This window comes from Dreissena polymorpha, chromosome 9, assembly GCF_020536995.1.
Source record: "Dreissena polymorpha isolate Duluth1 chromosome 9, UMN_Dpol_1.0, whole genome shotgun sequence".
In the NCBI taxonomy this organism is placed as follows: domain Eukaryota; kingdom Metazoa; phylum Mollusca; class Bivalvia; order Myida; family Dreissenidae; genus Dreissena; species Dreissena polymorpha.
The window spans coordinates 40,586,048-40,602,812 of record NC_068363.1 but is presented as its reverse complement, the minus strand read 5'-3'; the positions used below and the strand labels follow the sequence as shown (position 1 = coordinate 40,602,812).

General features: G+C 34.3%; 1 protein-coding gene across 1 annotated transcript in view; it reads right to left on the bottom strand.

Moving 5' to 3' along the window:
• Positions 1-868: 868 nt before the first annotated feature.
• LOC127845978 (uncharacterized) overlaps positions 869-16,765 on the bottom strand; it is a 31,559-nt gene continuing 15,662 nt past the window's right edge. The window contains exons 6-8 of the mRNA XM_052377156.1: positions 3,505-4,429; positions 3,187-3,247; positions 869-1,804 (exon numbers count right to left, since the gene is read on the bottom strand). Of these exons, the coding sequence (XP_052233116.1) occupies positions 1,664-1,804; positions 3,187-3,247; positions 3,505-4,429 (1,127 nt within the window). The 3' untranslated portion in view covers positions 869-1,663. The remainder of the gene's footprint in view (positions 1,805-3,186; positions 3,248-3,504; positions 4,430-16,765) is intronic.

Sequence of the window (16,765 nt, the reverse complement as noted above, 5' to 3'; positions counted from 1 at the left end):
AGGAAAGCGTTTACCAACCACTGCGCGAACTGGACAGCACTGTTTTTATGGACCGTATATTTCTGAAATTCGTGTTTTATGACAATCGGTAAAGATTGTGTTCTTTCCAAGTAACGCACCGTGCCATCCTTAATCGAGCGTTACACTATTTAATCAAAGTAAGTTAACCCACAGGCTCCAGTTGTGTAGTAAATGGTCCAGTAGTAAAATGTTTCATGGTTACAGCCTGTTTTTGCTCATTATTTTTGCTCGTAATTTTAGCTCAAGCAAAGCCTGATCTAATAGAAACCATGAGCAATTCATATTACAATTAAAGTCACAACTTGTCATCGTAATTTACTTACAGAAACTATCATATAATTGTAAACAGAACGGAATAGAACTTTATTTTTTACCAAGCCTATGTGTATACAGTATGAAAACGAACACAAATTTATTGACACAAAATCATAGAGAGTGTACTTCGCGGTAAACAATGCTTATGTTTTGAGCACAAGTTATTATTTGTAGAATCATATAACCATAACATAACTCCAGCCCATACAAGAAAAACTATGAATTGAGATTCATAATATGCATAAATATTAAAAATGTTCATGATGTTATTATAACTTTACTTATTTTATTTGGTTCATTAAAAGTTGTATTGTGATGGGCGCAATCCAAATACAGAATAGAGAAGGGACATTTATAAATGTATCATAGTGTAGCAACACAACCTATATTACCTATATATATTCAACATTTCTTAAAAAATGTGTTATCAAAGTAGCAACACTATCATTCTCTCTCTATCACAAGATTATATAAAAAAATGTATACACATGCAATAATTACATAGTAACATAAGAACAAAAAAACAAGTATTATCTTACATTTCTAAGTAATTTATTTGCAAGATTAATTAGTTTATAAGATATCCATATATCTATCAGCATTATGTATTTGTATACCAGTTTGTTGTCTTCAAATATGCCTGGATATTTAATTAATCGTATGTCTTTATGTCTATAAATTAGGTTACAATTGCAAATGAAAGTCTTATAAAATGTCAAAGTAGTTTTTATTTTAAGAAGCCGGACACATTTTATCGAGATAGACATGAAATGGTTGTACAATTAATGAACATGACAAACATTAATAAATATATATCGTTATGTAAATTAAACTGCTTGCAATTTGTAATCATGCATAGAACCCTTGTATTTCCTTGCACATGCACACTGTCTTTCTCATAATGTCGCGTGGTTTATTTCTCATATCGAGTCGTTATTTCCTTTCAATTGTACATACAATTAAACTTTATGATGGCGTCATGGAGATGCATCGCAACATTTCAACTAGAAGATGTCTCTTCTTACCTGACAGTGTCTGCAACTTGTAAGGACGGATTTAGGGCGATGCCATATAATCCTCTTGTTTCAAATATTTCTGCAAGGAAACGAACACGTTGGACAAATATTTTGCTCTTCTGATTTCAGCTGAGTGGATTTCATTTTAAATTTGGAAAGGGTTCGTCTTTATGATGTCAAGGAACTGTGGTTTGTGACTCAGGACCTACTGTGTTATGTGCGTTGATAATTGCTATTTTAATGAGTCTTCCTTTTTAGTTTGAACATCATGGTCGAGTCTGTCACATAGTCACTCAATTTACACACATGTTTTAAACATCGTTTGCATTGATTGCTGCAAATATGTTTTCGTCCACCGCTGCGGCGTTAGCGTTAAGGCCCCCGATGCTTGTGGCGAGTTCATATGGTGAACTATTCACATCCTTTAAAGTAGTGTATTGCTTACTGTTGTCCTTGAAAAAGGAAACATATGTTGAATTAAACATTTAAAAGAAACAAAAAAGTATAAGATCAGGATAACAGTTTGTAACTTTTCACATATATAAACATATTTCTTAGAATGGAAAACAGCCCTTGCATTGTAAACATAATATCATTGTTATAATTTTGATTCAGTTACACGCTTTCGGGATTTTCAAATTGGGACTTTATGTTTATTTGGACCTTTAATGTCGCAGTGGACTAATTAATATAATCATAAGCGGTTTTGAATTGTTCCCATCATAATCTACTATCATTTAGACATTTGTTTTGAACATTTTAAGACTTTTTACAATTTAATAAAAATATTATTGGCATTTTTGACATGTTAAACCCTCTGGTAAAAATATTATTCAACCAACTATTTGGAATAGCCACAAATATTCCATAAGTTTTATTTAAAGCATATTTAATTCTGTTTTAACAGTGTTGTGATAACATAAACATAAAATATAAATAATGCGTTATTTTAAGAAAAGTATCAAGAAAATAACGTGAAGTAACACCAACCCTATGGAAAACAGGGACAATATCAATCAACATAAATATGTGTGTCAAAACTTCAAAGTCAGTTGCGCCGTCAAAACATCAAAGTTAGTTGCGATATGTGGATACAAATTATAGTTCTTTGTATCTTATCAAATTAATGTGCATACATATATATGTAAATACAATGAAAAATAAACAATCATGAACTTTTCGCGTCAAAATATAGAAATATATGCAGCTAAGGAATAAAAGGGTTGTGATCTAAAAATTAAGGAAATAAACTTGCCATTATGTGTTAATTCTTGTCGAAAGCAATATTTGTAGAGTGACACTTATCAAAGAAATAATTTGTTCACTGTATACATTACTTGCAGATGTAACTGATAATTAAATATTTCGTTTAAGAATATATGAAAACAATACCGTCGTTCTACAATATCCGTCGAGGACACGTTACGAACGACGTCAATATTAAATCTCTGATTCTACTCCTTTAACTTAACTTTTCCGCAATATGCCTTTATCAAAACAATGGAAAAAAACATTTACATTGTTATTTAAATGGTGCTTTCAAAAGACGTAAACAAGTAGTTTATATATATTGTCCATCGTTTTGATAAAGGAGTAAAATCAGAGATTTATTATTATTTAATATCCCTTAGAATGATTTAACTGCGCTTCGACGTCAATATTGCCAGACATTCCCCGATTCAATCAGTTTTCTTCTACATTCATTTTTCTAATTGCAGTTTGTTATATATATAGTATTTTGGATTACTCGTATACTTGCATTTAGGCAATTCTGTTCGTATTCGTGCTCTTAATCATTTTGTAGGCTCTCGACATGCTCCAGGAACAAACTTACCACGTGTGTTGTGTCTTCGTATACATGAGTTTCTGCCACAAATGAGTAGGATGTTTTACACCTGAATTGAAAATAAATAATGTCGAACGCGTAGACAAGAAATTTATGAAACTATGAAAATTGAAGAAGTGGGTTACTTGTACAAGTTGATTGTAAATGTATTCAAAAGTATTTGTATTTATATACATTAAATAGGTTTCATAATTATATAAATGTAAGCACAACATGCTCTCGCTACAGTTGCATTAATTTATTATAACATAGGTGTTCAAAATTGAATTTCGGACGAAACATTGCAAAGACTTTAATGGCACATACCGCCTGAAAACACAAATTCCTGAGGCTACTATAGCAATAGTTGCCAACGTAACTGCGACGCCAACTCCAACGCCAATGTATACATATTTTGAAATCGATTCTGTCTTAAGTGCTTCTGTGGATGTAAGGGACTCTGCGGTCGTTTGGGTCTCTGTGATCTTTTTTAACTCTGTGGTCGTTTGGGTGTCTGTTGTCGCTGAGGCCTCTGTAGTCATAATAGCCGGTTTGGACGTTTCAGCCTCTGTTGTCATAATAACCGCTATGGTTGTTTCAGCCACTTTGATCGTTTCAGCCGCTGTGGTTATTTCAGCCTCTGTAGTAATAATAGCCGCTGTAGTTGTTTGAGGCGCTGCGGTCGTTTCAGCCGCTGTGGTGGTTTCAGCCGTAGTGGTCGTTTCAGCCGCGGTGGTCGTTTCAACCGCTGAGTTCGTTTCAGCCGCTGTGGTCGTTTCAGTTGCTGTAGTCGTTTCAGCCGCTGTTGTCGTTTCAGCCGCTGTTGTCGTTTCAGCCACTGTGATCGTTTCAGCCACTGTGGTCGTTTCAGCCACTGTGGTCTTTTCAGCCACTGTGGTCGTTTTAGCCACTGTGGTCGTTTCAGCCACTGTGGTCGTTCCAGCCACTGTGGTCGTTTCAGCCACTGTGGTCGTTTCAGCCACTGTGGTCGTTTCAGCCACTGTGGACGTTTCAGCCACTGTGGTCGTTTCAGCCACTGTGGTCGTTTCAGCCACTGTTGTGGTTTCAGCCGCTGTGGTGGTTTCAGCCACTGTGGTCGTTTCAGCCACTGTGGTCGTTTCAGTCGCTGTGGTCGTTTCAGCCACTGTCATGGTTTCAGCCGCTGTGGTGGTTTCAGCCGCTGTGGTGGTTTCAGTCGCTGTGGTGTTTTCAGCCAATATAGTCGTTATAGCCGCTGTGGTCGCTTCAGCGTCTAAAATTCAATGCCTTAAGTATGAGTCTCGACGGGATCATTCTTTTAAGACTACATTCTACCCGACTGGTATTTGACACACGCTTTCAAGTAAATGAGTATGATGTTGATGTGACATACATCAAGGGCGATGTAAGACAGACGGACAGACAGACAGACGTAATGTGTTTTGTGTTTCGTGATTAACGAAAAGTTAAACATATATCTACATACCCGTATGCCAACGTGAATACATTTTCATTTGTTTAACATAATCTTGATCGCACATAGATTATCACCAATACCATAATAATATTCTTTCATTTTTTTCACAAACAAAATATAATATATACTATTTACTTTTAGTAAACTAATATAAAACGATGATTAACCAATGGAATTTAAATATTAACGTCGACAAAATGTTTCTACAAATTACCAAATATGCAACTACACTATTAGAGTATTCCTCCACAGACAACAATTTATAAATGATTCATAAAAATGAATTCACTATGAGCGTGTATACACCATTGGAGGAATGAAAACCTTTGACATTGTACAGTTATAAACAAAGTTATACAATAGTTAAAACGAATTATTAACAGTTTTGTTCGACTAACAACTAAAAATGATAAAAACCATACACAAAATATAGCTATTATAATGTTATAAAAGAATAGTAGGAACGAAAAATTTGTGATGGAGAGGTATTTATATCAATAAATATTTGAACTACTATAGCAACGCGTGGGTTTGTTGGAAAATGTGTTCATGCTCCACATATTAATTTTGTCAGGTTGCTGTTTGAAGTTCCCATTAATTCAACAAATTTAAACATACTTGTTTTTTTTATATAAAAGTACTCTCTGATAAATTCTTTTCGCAGTGAATCGAAGGTAGGCCATATCATAATAAAATGGAAATCTTCTTCAGTATCTTTAATATGACATTTTGTGCATAAGCGCTGAGATCTTTCTGTATTGTTATGTATACGTGTATAAATGGCTGTTTCGATAGACGATAATCGTTATTGTGGAATACAGTTTCGCAATTTCGTTGGCAAATAATCAGTTCAATTTTTGCATATGAATGTGGTATATGTGTGCAAATATGTTCTATATTTCCATATTTATGTGACATACATATGTTATTTAAAGACATATATATGTATTTTGTAAATCTATAATCCTATATATGTATGGTAAAATGTGGGTCGTATAATTTCATATATGTGTTCGATACTTTCATATATTTGTGTTAAATCACGGTCATTAAGGTACGATTACACGAATTCCAAATTCCATAGGATCCCTTTAGGATCCCTTTATTTAACTGCCTACTTTCAAAGCATTTTTTGCTTAATGTGCAGAAGTCTTTAAATAGTTGAACTTTGTGTCACAAATGTTAGTTCAGTCAGCCACACATAATTGTATATAACTTGTGTTGCTTTTATTTGTTTACTTTAGGTAGTCTCTGACGTTGCAGTATTGAAAGCTGAAGTGGTAGTAGAATAATCATAATTATAAATTGATATTTATTGTTTATAAGGTGTTATAAGGTGAACAGTTTTCCAAATACATGACATAGAACTCGTTAGTTTTTGTTTTGTTAATGTGGTAGATTGTTGAAAACACAACAAAACATTCCTAGCGAAGTTTAAATATGAGATATCTTCCATAGTCACCAATAATGATCAGTTATGGTCAGTTAAATATTAAGAAATGTTCAGGGTTGTAAAGATGAGAGTTTCTTCTAGTTCAAAGCAAAACTTCTTTTCCGTAGAATGTATAATGCCTCATTTATTGTATGAATTGTATATTTTTTATAATGAATGAGGGTTCTCTTTAGCAAGCATTGTCATACGACTCGGCATATTATTTCGGTGAACTGAGTAAGTGTTGACTTATGCCGTTCGGTATACAGTCAAACCTGAATTCAGCGGTCAGTCAAGGGAAATGATCAAAGTGACCGTTGTCCACAGGTGACCGTTGAATTCGGATCACAATTTTAAGAAGGTTGGTCAGTTGGTAGTATTACTACGTCGTTACCCTACCCAGTCGTTTGCATACAGTGTAAAACAAATGCTCATTGCATTAACAAAGCAAAATAACAGCATTAACTTACGCGTGTACATTGAATAATAGAGAATATTATCTTTTAGATTGATTTTATTTCACATTGTTAAATTAAACAATGACTTTATCAACGCTGGTATAATTGTTTTCTCATGCATCTCATTCATTCAGTAAATAAAGCTTGTCACGTTCCGTTGACGTCACGTCCGTAAAAGTCTAAAAAGCGGATTCGGTGTCATAAACCGATAGTACGGTGTAATTGTACCGTTCTAATTCAAAGAAATAGCGGTCATTTAATTTAGCGATAATTACTTTCAACAAGTCATTTACTCTGATAAATTTTCTTTTGAAAATACCCCCACAATTTTTTCACGGAAAAGAAACCTTCTCAACACCTTATAATTTGTTTACTCGCAGCGGGCCGCTTTTATATTATCATAGACAATTACCGCTTTCAGACGCTTTAAACGCAAAATAGACGGACAAATAATGTGCTGTGTTTTTAATTTTCGCGACTCGAGACGACTGACGCGTGACCGTTGATTTCAGGTCAAACATGAATTTCGGAGTGGAATATAGTGGCCGTTGGCCGTTATGGTCAGGTGGCCGTTAAATTCAAGTGTAATATAGAGTGTTTTTCGTCGGGGGGATTCCAGACAGACCGTTGACTGCAGGTGACCGGTAAATTCAGGTGGCCGTTAGGTCAGTTTCGACTGTAATGCGTTTGCTGTTGCCTGTATCAAATCAAAGAATAACGATAGAAAGTACATGGATATTGTTCGTCAAAACATAATTATATTTTTAAACAATACATTTGGTCCGTCATTTATCATTAATTACTTTTGAGAAACACGACAGTTATCAAATTTTCACTTGTGCTCAACATTATACATGTACTAGCACAACGAAGAGTAAAACTTTATTACAAATACATGAAATTTCAACGCTGCATCATCAGAACCTTAGTTTATAAAGCGGCCCTTTATTTATGACTGGAAATCGATTGACAAGCAGTGATATACACAACAAATGCACTAAACAAAAGTTATAAGTAATTAACAAATTGCCGACACCTCCTAAGAACGGCTCAAACCTCACACTTTGCCGATAATAATTCATGCAACTTTGAATTGTAAATAAACATCAATAACAAAGCATCACGATTCAAAGTCAATAGCAATATAAGCGAAACTATTTCAATGTACAAAATGTAATTTCAATTTTTATACTCAAAAGTTATATACAGACCAGAGCCTCTGAGTCGTAACTTTATGCGGCACGACGAAAAGAAAACAAAACAAATATCAAATACATATCATCTGTACAACACCAAGCAACAGATTGTTAAATATTCAGATCATCGTCTTGCAATACAGAAAGAGTCCGCAATAAGATTGTTACAAGATCAAATTACGAAGCTTGGTAAGTGTGTCTATCTTGAGTCAGATCGCATAGATTAGTACGATGTAAATCGTTTCAAATAAATATATTATAACAGCCAATTAAAATAAATACAAATACACTACACAAAAGACACGCGTAATTAAGAAATTGACGTCAAGTCACCACCTTAGAACGGTCAATGAAAAACTCACTGGGGAGTAAGCAAAAAGATATTCGAAATCGACAAAGCATTCAAACCGTCGTGCCCGCACCAAAATATATGCTAAAGACATTCCCATTTCATTTAAGCAAAAACTAAGCTCTATAAAAGTTACTTACTTGAATAACTTATTTTTCCAGGAAATATAATAACCACAAAAACTCGAAATTTATATAATTCAGAAAGCATTTATGAACGCTCACCAGTCGTAATTGCGACTGCAAATCTTCAACGCGGAAGTCATGTTTCAAGCGTCGCTCAATGCTTCATCTCGGTCAGCTATGTATCAGGTTTCAGTCAATTCTTAACTCAATTTGTGCCGCGTTCTGAGAAAACGGGGCTTAATGCATGTGCGTAAAGTGTCATCCCAGATTAGCCTGTGCAGTCCGCACATGCTAATCAGGGATGCCACTTTCGCTTTTATGGTATTTTTCATTGAAAGGAAATCTCTTCGACACGAAAATCCAGTTAAGGCGGAAAGTGTCGTCCCTTATGAGCCTGTGCGGACTGCATAGGCTAATCTGGGACGACACTTAACGCACATGCATTATGCCCAGTTTTCTCAGAACACGACTCAATTTAATCAAAAGATACGTATAACCGTAATGCTTTTGTCAGTGCCGTATGCTATATTTGTTTATGACGATCTCAATTCGATTATCAGTTCGAGTTCTTGTAGTTCATGTACCATTTCTTGAAACATAAATCACACAGAAAGAACTTACTCATACGTAAACACACAAGAAACAGTACATTTATTATTAACATTTTTTAGCCCTTAAAACATGAATACCCATGTACTTGCATATGTTTTGAAACTGCGTGTCTCTTTATAGTATCTTCACAGCTCGGTTTCGTTATTTGTCACTGAGTTGTGAACACACGACCCTCGTGATCAATCGGTTTCTATTTATTATCCTTTAAAGCGATAATGTAGAATACTCCTGTATAAAGTGTGTGCAATACAATTTGCCACTTTCCTTCAAAACTAATGGATGGAAAATTAAATTCACACCTTGCGTTTCTGTAGTTTCAATATTACTATCTGTTAATAAGATGATGTTTACCAGTTGTATACTGCTATATAGCTCTTTTATTTACGAACACTTAGAACTTGTTGTGCAATAAAACAGTCAGTAGATTCAATGCACGCTGTTAACCCTAGCTTCATTTCAAATGTATGTATTTCCAAGGTTAGTTTTCCTGAATCTACCGATTAATATTGTATATCGACCTCATATTTATAAAGTAGCCCAATCCCTATTGCCGTAGACCTGTACGTGTAACTTTCAGATTCCTCTAGTCTAATTTCCTGGCTATAATTACAATGTTTATACACATATTTATGTCTATATTATCACTGTGGTATATAGTGAAATATAAAAGTTACATGTTCTCGTGTTTAATACAAATATTGTACCCTTCGTTGAGAATATAATAGTCTTCTAGTATAAAAATATCATAGAACATAATTATGAATCAATATGGATATTTTTTACTAAAAAATGTCATGTAACAGGTCTTATAGAGATGGTCTCGCGGGCCGGGCTACCGAGCTCGCAAGGACTGACTGCTTGGCTTATTCATGCGGAACTCGGGTGAAGGCTAGGTGATTGATTTTGACCCTAAACTCGGTGCGGAAGTGCTGGGTGTTCTGTGGCTATAAAAGCCAGACATTGTCATGGTGAAAGTTAAACATGCGGTCGTGTAAGATCCGACCAATGGGACCGACCGAGAGCAATGCTGGGATACACAAGGCCAACGCCGAGAAGTTTAACAATGGTAAACGGCAACCATCACTCAAAAGTATCATGTCAACAATGTAACCGTCAAAGGTCAAAACGTCGGCGCTCTAGGTGGCTGGCACCCCGAGAACTCGAAAATCTTGGCAATCTTAGGTATCGAGGACAAAGGGTTTGAGGGGCTTCTTTGTAGACTAGCTCTCAATGGAACTATTAATTTGTGCGGTTTATTCATGGATTGATAAGAGTCCTGATTCAGAGGACTCTGTGGTTAGCGACTGGCACTAGCACATAGTGCAGGCCGAATGTGGTACACGACAGAGGTACAGCTCGGTCTCCTCCAATGTTTCCCCGTACTCGAACGGATGTATCTGTCCCTGGGCCAACCAACAGACCTCATTAGGGCTCCATAACGCGTGGTAAAATAAGCAGGTTCTCAGCCATCGATCCGAAATGCGCGCAGGACGAAGGCCGCGTCCACGTGTACGCGATTTAAGGCACATGTCTATGGAATCCCATAAATGTCATGAATTTAGGCTATTAAAAAACTTAAGCTACTGAATTAAACTTTTATAATTGTGACTTTAACTTGTGACTTTGACTTGTGGATTTGTGAATATTACGTTTGTGAAAAAACAACAAATGCGACATTTTTTCTTTAAATGCTGAGAGAATTTATGATGGACCAAAGCACTTGGTTGGCAAACCTATTAATAACGAATTATGTTTGAAAGCAACAGACAACGTGATTTGTTTTGAATTGCGTAATAATGTTCTTCTTTTGTTCACACCAAATATATATCAATAATATATTTGTCCTATGTGTTAATGAATCCAGGATTTGCTCATGTAAAACATGTGGTAAGGCAATTCCACTAAAAGGTTTTGTAAATGCACTTTGTTAAAAAATGATTGTTTATGGTTTCGCCATCGAAATCGCTGTTATTACAGTAAGTTATGATAGACTTGGCACACAATGATTGAAGAAATAAACCAAAGTATCATACACTTTTCAATGTTTTGTTCTCAACTTAAAATACGCATTAGATAATATCATAACTGTAATATACCACAACATTTTCAATGTTGCATAAATATTGCGATAATTATTTGCATTGGTTAAAAAGCTAACACAACTCTGATCCAATACATTTTCATTTACTTGCAAGTAGAACACTATTCAATACTTGAACGATTGTACTTCTTGCCTGTACGAAATAATGGGGCGGATTCCGGGCGTAATTGGGGCAGAATTGGCACGTACTGTAGGAATTTCGCCCGTACAACTGGTTGAATGAGTTTTACGCCCGTAACTAAAATTATTTCTGGGCGTAATTCTACTTTTATTCGGGCGTAAAACAAATCGGGGCGTATTTTTATTCTTTGAATTTGTGTGAAGCAGATTTGTGGACGGAATTTTGCACGTTGTTTCTTTCGCGGGGCGTAATTTTATACTAATACAACATTTGTGAAGCCACAAGACCGAATTCTAAACTTAGTGGTTTTTACAGAGCGTAATATTTGACTTATGAAATTTCTATGAAGCTGAGTAATCAATTAGAAAATTTAATTTAAAAAAGTACAGAACAAATTATTACTGGTAACTGATAACTTAGTAAACGTTTTCATTAAAAAATATTTAATTATATTTATAAGTTGTACATTAAATTAACATTCAATGTAAACACAACTATTTTGTCACAGAATAATTTATTCAGCACAAAGCTTTGATATGATAATGTTCACGTTCAGATTCATAGACATATTTGGGAGTATTTATATACGTATGTGTGAGAAGCTGAAAAGGAGACAGTGACTTGTGAACTTAGCATAATCATGAATTATACTCTTATGTTCCTGTACGATAAAACTGTGCTGATTCTGTACAGAGTCTGTACCAATAATGGGCAGAATAAAGACAAAATTCATTTATTCTGTACAGACAAGATACAGATACAGAATCTGTATCTAAATCTGTACAGAAAAAAAGTATTTTTCTGGGCAGAATTACAATGAAGCAGAAATGTATCTGTACATATTATATTGTCAAAAAGAATTTAAACTTTTACAAGGCCGATTTATAGCACTCTAAATTTTAGCAAGACAGAATTTTAGTACTTGATACAAACATGTGGCAGAATGTTGGACTTAGAATACTATTGATAAAGAATTTTAAAATGGGTTCTTATTGAGGTTTCTCAATGTTTATTGTAGGAAACTTTTGCCATACACAAGGAAACAACATTAATGTTCAAATAAAACAATAGTTGACCCATGCAAAAAGGCTGAAATGAGTCTGAAATTACACACATGTAAGGCTGGAACAACTCTGAAACAACAGATGTGTTTGTCAGAAACACAATGCACCCTACTGCGCCACTTTAAAGCCATATATTTGATCTTCGAGCTTGAAGGATGACCTTGATTTTTTACCACTCAAAATGTGCAGCTCTATGAGATACACATGCATGCAAAATATATAGTTGCTATCTTCAATATTTCAAAAGTTTTGGGCAATGTTAAATTTTTCGGACGGACGCACAGACTTACAGACAAATACCACCCTACTGGGGGAATACAAATAGGACTAATCCAAAAATTGAGCCGCAAGTTTTACGACTCAAAATTTGGTTGAAAATAATAAAACTTAGATAAAAACCATTCGGGATGAAGTTGATTTATTTTTGCTCGGGCTAATTTTTCTAAGACCTTATACATGTAATTAAATCACTTTGTTTGATACTTTACCTTACAACACTTAAAGTACATGTAAATCTACATGTGCACTATGTATTTAACATATCTTTGAATTTAGGGTCTTAGAGTTAACTTGATTAACTAAGGGCTGCATGCAAGTTGAAAATTGTCCAGTAAATGTATCTCTGTAGTGTTTTGTTATAAAATGTCAATTCGGTCGCTTTATCTGTGTATTCCTCTAGTTATAAACTAGAGCTTTGTCACAGTCGTGACGTATACCCCCACATGCTGCATTGACACAGAATATTTTGCATGCTGTCTACACAAAACAAGAGTAGCTAATTTATGGCAATTTTTAAGAATTATTATGCCATTGTCATTTATGACCGTTTTGACCTTTGAATGGTGAACAAATTTGCCAAATGATTTTAAACTCAAAGTGTGACCTTTACCTTGGAGATATCGACTTAATTCTTTCGCACGACACACCGTCCAATGATGTTGAACAATTGTGCCAAATAATTTTAAAGTCTCACAATAAATGAAACAATTATGGCCCGGACAAGCTCATTTATGGGCATTTTGACCTTTGAAAGTGTGACATTGACATTGGAGATATCGACGTACTTCTTTCGCATGACACACTGTCCCATGATGGTGAACAAATGTAAAAAGTCACTTTAAAATTTAACGATAAATGACATTATTATAGTCCGGACAAACTCTAGGTTTAAAACGCACTAAGTGACACCGTGACCTAGTTTTTGACACGGCATGACCCATATTCGAACTTGACCTAGACATCATCTAGATACAACTTCTGACCAAGTTTGGTGAAGATCGAATGAAAATTTCGGGACGACTGACAGGACAGGCCGACCGACCGACAGACCGACCGACAAAGTGACTCCTTTATAACTCCCATTACCAATGGGAGTATAACAAAGAATGCATGGGTAATATGATGCTACAGACAGATAGGACAGACTCAGGTTTAGTGTTACTCAGAAATTTTGAAAATAAGAGCGCGGGTTTTGCAACACTTGTTAATGTGGCCTAAAAATTTGAAATGTAGTTTCAAAGCAATGTTTGGACTTTTTTAATTTGAAGTTTTAATAATATGATGAAATAATCTTACTTTGATTAAAATTCTGAAATAATTAAGTAAAATGTGGAAATCAACATTCTGTGTTAGTAAAAGGCGATTCAGTGAGCTATGATGGATTTTTATTGAATAGTCTGAACTACTAAACTTTTTTTTCTAAATTAACTTTGTATTATTCTCTTATAATGCTGTGTTTATTATTATAATATTGTTTAAAAGTTTATCTGTTTTTGCGGGTGGTTAACATTTAAAAAGAATGCTCAAGCCAGTCACTTTGCATAAATTTCGCATTATATAAAAGACATATTGCAGTCATAGGTGTCTGTATCTTACAAAACCAACATGGCTGTAATGGTCATTGCTAAATACAGTGACATAATAAAATGGCGATATGACTAATGCTTAAAATTATTTATTAATAACAAATCTGCCACTATATGTTAATTTTTTTCAGTTATAAGATAGCTAAGGCAGATTCATATGTTCTATTGCAATTGTAACGAAATAAAAACACAATTTGAAACACAAATAGATAAACATAGAAATGTGAAAATGTGTAAATGTTGTGTACAGTGAATTATAATGGCTGGGTTTTATGGTTATTGTCATCTTACAGTTTATTTATAGCTACTTTGTATTTCTGGTGATGATACTAAACGGATTGCTTTTCCTCATATTTAATGAGTACTTATTTATTTTAATTTCGAAGGTTAAACTCTTGACCCAAGGCAAAATGAACGGAAGATCTTAAGGAAAGTATGTACATCGGCTTCAAAAAAAGAAACAAAAGGGGGATATAACCTCATGTAAGGACTTTTAGACCAGATATTTATCCAGCACGAGTTTACCAGCTCAAAGGGTACAGGTTATGGCAAACCACGCCTTGGTGATGAGTACAAACCTGTCCTTGACCAAGAAAAGCTGGATTTGTTTAGAGGTTAATTTAAACAGGTTAATGCATTAATCGAGTATATGTTTTAAGGTAACCAGCAAATGATATAAAAGTTTGATACGGAGAAGTTCGAAATAGTAATGTTTCTCACTTTGTCGAACCTATTGTACAGTAATAATGCATACACTATAAGTAGATATGGTATTGAACAGGTTGATCAATTTTTATACACTTCTTTCATCTGATAAAGATCTCCAACATGATAATTTGAAATTCATAACTATTACATTTTATTAACATCATAGATAAACCACGGTGGATTTTATTTGATAATATTGCATTACTTTTAGCATTTTACAGACCCTATACGGAAAAATATTAACATAATTATATAACACGGTATGGTCTAAGTACTATACTGGGAAAAGTCGCTAACTTGCATAATTTAAGTATGTTGTTTAATTTATATGTAGTAGTATATCTTTATTAAGTCTCATCAATATAAGCACATGGTGATTACAATACAAAAAATTACAAAATGTCAAATGTACATTGCCATTGAATATTGGAATTATAAGAGACTATCGCAGTTAAGAATTCCACTTTATTTATACACATTTCTTACATAACGACTTTGATCAATTTAAAAATTTTGCACTAATAAATAAAATAGAAAGTTAAAAAGTTAAAACTGAAAAATATGCTTGTAAACGACGTGTGCGTATACACATATTAACACCCTTATTTGATCCTTTTTTTAACTATAAGTAGACCTATGTCAAACAATGACTTAAAGCAACACAATCGCTTTGTGTCATGCATAACAGCGATGCACATTGACACATGTAAGGGTACATAACTAAAAAACATGTAGACCGCTGCACGTAAACACTTTGTTTTGCATATCCTCGTTCATGGAAATGACATATTTCTAGTTTGAATTCAATCACTTGAGAAAAGACGAAAGAGATCGCTTTACTATACTTAATTAATAACAGTGTATTCTCTGCATTAAAAGTTCCAAGGCACAAAAATTATAAACTTGTTAACAACTGGGTATCAAAGAGGTCTTGATCATCTAAGTCTCATGTTCAATTTAATTAATTGACAAATTTATAACATGTTGTTGATGTTTCTTTCATTTAAATGGCTAAGTTAAACAGCACACGACTCAGGCATGTAAGGATAACTGAGCGCTCAAAGGAGTGTCCTGAATATCAACACTTTAATGGTGATTACAGCTTTCAAATTTATAAAGCTAAAGCAATGTACAAGAAATTTGATTATCAAACGTATTACATGTTATGCCGACAGACCGACCAAACATCGGACCTACCGACAGCGTGACTCTTGTATATCCCTGTCAAACGTTAACGGGGGTATTTTCTTTTACTACTTCTACCGCTACTATTATAACGTATTATACTATTATTATTAGTATAGATATGATGATGATTATTATTATTAGTAGTAGTAGTAGTAGTAGTAGTAGTAGTAGTAGTAGTAATAGTAGTAGTAGTAGTTGTTGTAGTAGTAGTAGTAGTAGTAGTAGTAGTAGTAGTAGTAGTAGAAGTAGTAGTAGTAGTAGAAGTAGTAGTAGTAGTAGTAGTAGTAGTAGTAGTGGTGGTGGTGGTGGTGGTGGTGGTGGTGGTGGTAGTAGCAGTAGTAGTAGTAGTAGTAGTAGTAGTCGAAGTAGTAGTAGTAGTAGTAGTAGTAGTAGTAGTAGTAGTAGTAGTAGTAGTAGTAGTAGTAGTAGTAGTAGTAGTAGTAGTAGTAGTAGTAGTAGTAGTAGTAGTAGTAGTAGTAGTAGAAGTTGTAGTAGTAGAAGTTGTAGTAGTAGTAGTAGTAGTAGTAGTAGTAGTAGTAGTAGTAGTAGTAGAAGTAGTAGTAGTAGTAGTAGTAGTAGTAGTAGTAGTAGTAGTAGTAGTAGTAGTAGTAGTAGTAGTAGTATTAGTAGTAGTAGTAGTAGAAGAAGTAGTAGTAGTAGTAGTAGTAGTAATAATAATAGTAATAGTAGTAGTATTTGTATTTCTGGTGATGATACTAAACGGATTGCTTTTCCTCATATTTAATGAGTACTTATTTATTTTAATTTTGAAGGTTAAACTCTTGACCCAAGGCAAAATGAACGGAAGATCTTAAGGAAAGTACATGTATGTACATCGGCTGCAAAAAAAATACAAAAGGGGGATATAACCTCATGTAAGGACTTTAGACCAGGTTTTTATCCAGCACGAGTT